Below are 6,572 nucleotides of genomic sequence, written 5' to 3' on the forward strand. Positions count from 1 at the left end.
ATGAGAATATTTTCTGAAAACTTAACAAATAACCATTGTTCCCTTCAAAATGGATAAAATCGTCTTAATTTTTTTTTTTTGAACTTTGAACTTACTAAACGGTGTACTTCCGTTTAAAGTTTTCCATATTAAAAAAACGTATGAAATTCTTTCATTTGCGCAAATACAATGTATGACAACATAAAGTGGAAAATTAAGAAAAAATTGTTGCTTTTATTCTTATTTTTGGGGGGAACCATGGACAATTGAGTTGATTTTATGAAAAAAGAAATGGCTTTAAGTACGAAGTCCTTTCCTCAAAATTGGAAAATATTCGAATCAACCGAAAATACCCACCCATCCACCCCTCTCCCCCCCCCCCCCTCCAAAAAAAGGCCTCAATTTTTTTCAAGCACCTATGCTATTTTTCTCAAAACTTTACAAGTGATGAATTTAACACCGGATGTGATTTAGAAGCGGACCACATTCAAACAGTTGACAGAATCTTCTCAACTTTGAAACTGGGATAATCGGATTTAAACAATTAATATACAGGTATTCATGAATTATATCTTTGTTTCATCACAATCTAAACGGTGTTTTAATTTATCAGTTCAATGAAATTATTGCTTGCTAGATTAATGTAAAAGATATTTGTGTTACCAATGATTTTATTTTTTCTTTGAAAAAAAAAAGTCTGGTGCATTTTGTAGATCAAATGTTAACAAAAAAATTGTCCTCAAATATTTTGTTTTTTGAAACAGACCGGTGTATTCAACATTGAAAATAATTGTTTGTGTAGTTAGTAAAATATATGCATGTATAATTATTGCTCTGGAATGAAAAAGAATATGTTTTCAACTATGATAGCCGTAAATTAAAAATGCATATGTGTTACAACACTGATTGTTTAATTTCGGCCTAAGGTGTTATTTCAGTCTTCATTTTAAGAGGGCAAGTGGCAGGTGCATTGATTAAGAGGGCAAGTGGAAGTGCATTGATTCCCTTTAAAAGAAGAGTTCTGTAAATTCCAAATTTTAAAAGGTAAAATAAATGGATTTTCCGCAGCTTAAGGTATCTCACTACACCCAGACTTATACTTTTTAAGACACTACGTCACAAGATGGCGATTTAAATGTTTTGTTAAACTGTTTATATCGTTCAATTCGATTGCATTGCGTCGTCGCTCAGTGGTTAAAGTATTTGGGCTTCTTAACCGCAGATCATGAGTTCGAATCCGCCTGGAGCTTTTGTTCATGTTCACTGAATTAAATTTTCGAAAATGTAATTTTTCATCCAAATTGCACATTTTTTGCCTATTTGACTTAAATACTTCTTATCCATTGTGATATCCATCATAATCAAATAATTTTCTGCTGATTTGAGAAAATATTTCAAGGTGTAATGAGCCACCTTAAAATTTTAGGTAATATCTGATGGGTAATTTGTAGACCATCTAGCCTCCTTGGGGGGGGGGGGGGGGGGGGGTGGGGGGGGTGGCCATCTCATACATTTGAGGATAAGAATGTAAACATTTCTTGAACTGGCTTATTTCTGTCCGAAACTGACCAAAAATGTTGCCAAAAGATATAATGCAAAAAATATGAAGTCCTACATGTCATTTGTTTGAAAAGTATGCCTACATAAACAGGACAATGCCTTTTTAATCACTCAGAACAGCTGTCGAACTGCGCAGCTACATACTTATTTTGAAAATTAAAAAATCTGAAAAAATATGAAGGGGGTTAATTGATCTCTACAACCATTTGTTGAGAAAAAGTTGGAACTTTGCTCATTTAAGTCGTAACTTTGCCTCAAAATAAGGTATCTTATTTTTGTCAGTCGGCATGGGATCTCTTTTTAGAACAAGAAAAATCCAGTCATTACTTAAAACTCCTGTGCCTATGGAGACACATTGACGTTATATTTTCATAGAAAAATATAAATGTCGATTCAAAACAATCCGTTTTGAATTTAAGTGTAAATAAAAGTAAATTTTTCTTAGAAGTGGGATAGGGGTCCAAATAGGCGATTGTCTAAAATTAAAAAAGTATACATCATATTTCAATGAAAATATACTTGCAATGTACCTCCGTAGACACAGACAATTTTATCTTGTTTTTAAGGCCCATTTTAAGAATATATTCTTTACTTTGAGACAAAGTTACAGCTTAAATGAGCAAAATTCATTTTCTCAATAAATGGTTGTAGAGATCAATGAACCCCCTTCATATTTTTTCAGATTTTTAAATTTTCAGAATAAGTCTGTAGCTGCGCAGTTAAGATTAAGTTAAGCGCAGAATTAAATTAGAAAAAGAAATAAAACCATAAGGCAGCCATGTGCATACACCATATTTCAACATTTTTTACCCGCATGGTAATTATTTCTTTGCAGGTTTTAATAGGATTAATAATTAATTTCCAATGTGCCAACTTTGAGTAGCTTTCTGTCGTTATTTAGAAACTTATAGACTTCCACTGTAAATGTATTTATATATACCGGTATATACTTGCACGTTTTAATGGCTTTAAATTGTTAATAAAAACATGAAAAAAAGATTGTGATTAATTTCAGTAAAAATTTGCTTTTACATATGGAAATCAGAAAAGAATTTGTGATGTTTGATTGTGGAGCAGTCGTACCTCTGATAGTGTACCTGTGTTAGTTCCTACAACAGGAAAAATATATTTGTGACAATCATATTTTTGTTCAATTTGATTGTTTACATATTGATCTTCATAAATACAACAATTGCATGGATTAAACCATAAAAATATCAAGGATGGAGAAACGTTAATTTTTTTTCATTTTTAATCCCCATCCCCGAAATAAAATACACAAATTGTTGACACTCTTGCTATCTGCCGTTGACAAGGGTATTTTCATATTCTGAGACTACCAGGTACATGTAGATGTTCCATCATTGAAGCTTTTTTGCACTATGCGCGTATTAAGAGGAGTAGATTATGCCGAACCCACTCCCACCCTCTTTTTTATAAGTTTGCGGAAAAATTTAATACAAGGAATTAAATGGTTTCCCAACTTCCATCCCACCTTTGCCCCTTGCCCACTACACACACACGCACACACACACACACAAAATACATGTAGCTTTTTTGGTCAGATTTTGGTTTTAGACAATTTCCCGGTGGATGGTAGAGGCAGGTGTGCCCCCCCCCCCCTCAAGTGTCCCCCCAAAAAGATTAATTTCTTGGAACTGCCTGTATTCTGAATCATATGCATATAACTACCATTGTTACAATAATTAATACATGGTGCACGGTAAGAGTGTCAATGCGACACTTATGGTAGCATATAAAGACAAGAGAGTTTTGCACTTCAAAATCAAAATTTAAAAATATGAGCTTCTTGCGAAGGTAATGGGTTTGTCCGCTGTTAAGTTAATGCAAGTACGCATGCCCAAACAATCTAAACTGTCTTACAAGATTGATGGGCATTGTATAAGCATACATTCTTCTAACAAATGAAATACAATTTTTTTCTTGTCCTTTTTTTTTTATTTAGAAATTCTCTAATTAAAATGAATGTAATATGTGTGATAATTTTATACTTTGAAATTGTTGAAAAAGAACAAAAAAAACCAACTCTTGAACAATTATATAAAGTGTCATACAAGTGTTTCCTCGTGCGATATAATTTGAATACTTTTCTGATGAATCTTAACTTTCTAAATCTGTATCCACTGTAGCTGCAATTCTCCTTGTGTTACCAGCAATTAAACATGTCTCAGTTAGTTTATTTTTAAAATTCATTGTCAAAACTGATGTAGAATGTGTGCATAATAACCTGAATTTTTAATTAATAAATCTGCATCACAATACTGCAGAAGACTAAAAAGTTGACATATCCGTTTATAATAAATAGGACGGCCCTGTGCGCTTGGTTTCTAGATACTGCTATCTAACATTCGGTGAAACCAGGCAAGATTCTGGGAAACAATTTTGTCCAGAACACTTTCGTATTTCGTGCTCTAAAGCGCCTGGTGGACTAACAAGCTAACTGGGCTTAAGCTGTTCTTGGGAGAAAGCCATTAAGCAAGTCGATTTCATTTTGTTTGTTTAATTGTGCTGCACTCAAATTACCACCTGAGAAAAATTCTCTTGTTGGGCAGACCATATATGTGACACAATCCGCTATCTATCATGTAACTCTGTTCTCTGTTGTCATTAGTGCATTAGAAGAGGACTTGACAATCAGCATAGAAGGAAATACCCATCAAGAGAAAATTACCTACCATTTTATACAAGAAGACGACGTGAAAAAAGGTAAAGAAAATACATTTATTTTGATATTGCTAGTATTGATTCACGGCAAAAATATCAGTTATTACAGATAAAATAAATTGTTCATTAATTTTACATCTAAAAATGTTTACAAATCATACTTTAATTTGTCATAAACTTTCACGTTTTATCGCAAGAAATATGTGCGTGTTTTACACAGTTAATTGATAAAAACCAATTACTTTCACAAAATCTACAGATAATTAATGTTCAAATCATTAAAACTTTCTTCAAAAACTTATTTAAAATGTAAATTTTTGTCATGATATTATAACATCTATAGGCGGTAAAGATTAATAACTTCTTTGTTATTTGAATAGGATGTTTACTTGTTTGTTGAGCCTTTGGGTAATGGTGGTGACTGTTGAGGGTCAGTCCGCGTGGGAAACGGCGAGAACTCATCGTCAATCACCGCAAGGATTCAGTCTAATGGGAGGGCACCAGAAAGAACCTGGAACCAACCGCCACGTGGCTTCCCACACAGCCGGACACTCTACGCCACCACCTTCCAACGGAAAAATTAGCTTCCAACATTCGAACGCTAAGTCTCATGGTGCCCCACCGGAAACAGGAACTGTTAATCGACAAGCGCCACCAAACAATGCTGCACAGTCTCAGAAAACCATGACCGCGAAAAACGCTCAACCGACCCAGGGTTCGAATCCCCCCTACCACACCAAGCACGATGCGGGATGGGCAGCAGTTCATAAAGGAGAGGTTCAGCAACACCATCCGCAAAACACGATAGTCAACAAGAATCTGAAGCGGGTCATTCCAAGTGACAAGAACAGTGTCATGATCGTGGATCATATTTGGAAAATGTTCCAGATCAACTCGGCGGCGAACCCGACTCAAACAGCCCCTGTATCCAATACCAACCAAGGGCATAAGAAGGCATCAGGTTTTCGTGTGAAACTTCGAGACGCTTTTATGCCAGCGAACAAGGTAGAGAAGATATCTTCTAATGATCACAAGCACCCACCGATGTCGACTAACCACCACAATGCACTCAACAACCTTCACCGACACAACAACATTCACAACAACAACAACCACCACGGCAACCACATGAACAACCACACTAACATTCACATGAATCACCACAACAACAACCAATTCAATAACAATCAATTTAACAACCAAGTATACAACAAGAGTCCATACAGTAACATGAACAACAACCAACAATACAACAACAACCTGAATCACAACAACCAGAACAACAACCAGAACAACAACAACAACAACAACAAATCAACGGGAGGAAATTACCAGGGTAATGTAATCAACCCCATTAAGAGAGTCATGAAACGAGTCCTGTCTCCTTACGACAAGATACATTCGGGGCTGGAAACCATCAAAACGGAAGTAGGTGCTCAACAAGGAATGCTTGGACAACTGCAGAAATCTATGGACAAAATGAAGGAAATCTTTCTCGCAATTCAAACTGATATGAAAAATGTGCTGAATTCGATAAACTCAATAATGAACATGCAGTGATCATTTTTTAAAAGTATTTTCAGGTTAGATTCCTTACACTATATTTTGTTACATGTTACTTAATTGTTCGATTAAAGATAAACATCTAAATTATCTTTTTCAAGAATGTTCTTTATGCCAAATACAGTACGTGCTTTGGCAATTGTCGTTTTATTTTGGAAATTTTGCCTTTCGCAGTGTTTGTCTTTGTCAATTAATAAAATAAAAATTTTATTTTTAAACTCTACAATTTAATTTTATTCTAAATATTCGGCTGCTATATGAACTAATTTCTTGTTATATTGTGACATTTATTAATTTTCTGAGCGCTGCTTATGATAAATGATGCAGTCAGCGAGGCTTTTATTAAGAGATTTTTAACTTATCACAATTGTGACGTTGTCTACATCGGACGTAGCCTGTCTCCCAAAATCTTTTGATGCGCTCCAAGGTAGTGTTAAATAATGAAATGCAAAATGTTTTAATTTACCTCAATGGCCTACAAGATGACAATCGGGAAAGGAAAGCAGATAAATTCATAAGGCACACATAAAAAATGAGCACGTGCGATGTTATTCACCTCTATTTAAATTCATACAGGAACTGTGAATATATAGAATGAACTCTTCAAAGATGCGTTAGCTATATCGTTTGTAACAAGGAATTGTACCACGAGAATTGATCTGATGCGTTTCCATCACATGGCGTCATTCACATGTAATTAATCAACTTAAAAAACTTCTTATTTCTTTTAAAAAATGCAAGATATGTACCTTATTTTGTCGTTTAACTGATAATTGGCGATCAAT

The 6,572-nt window shown here is 34.6% G+C and overlaps 1 protein-coding gene across 1 annotated transcript; it reads left to right on the top strand.

The window, feature by feature from the left end:
* Positions 1-3,874: 3,874 nt before the first annotated feature.
* On the top strand, positions 3,875-5,993 carry LOC128190680 (GATA zinc finger domain-containing protein 14-like). The gene is made up of 2 exons (XM_052862812.1): positions 3,875-4,266; positions 4,605-5,993. The coding sequence occupies exon 2, from the start codon at positions 4,606-4,608 to the stop codon at positions 5,782-5,784; it is 1,179 nt and encodes a 392-aa protein (XP_052718772.1). The 5' UTR covers positions 3,875-4,266; position 4,605; the 3' UTR covers positions 5,785-5,993.
* The last annotated feature ends 579 nt before the right edge of the window (positions 5,994-6,572 follow it).

This window comes from Crassostrea angulata, chromosome 6, assembly GCF_025612915.1.
Source record: "Crassostrea angulata isolate pt1a10 chromosome 6, ASM2561291v2, whole genome shotgun sequence".
Lineage (NCBI taxonomy): Eukaryota > Metazoa > Mollusca > Bivalvia > Ostreida > Ostreidae > Magallana > Magallana angulata.

Coding starts and splice junctions, on each gene's coding strand:
- LOC128190680 (XM_052862812.1), top strand. CDS start 4,606: ATGTTTACTTGTTTGTTGAGCCTTTGGGTAATGGTGGTGACTGTTGAG.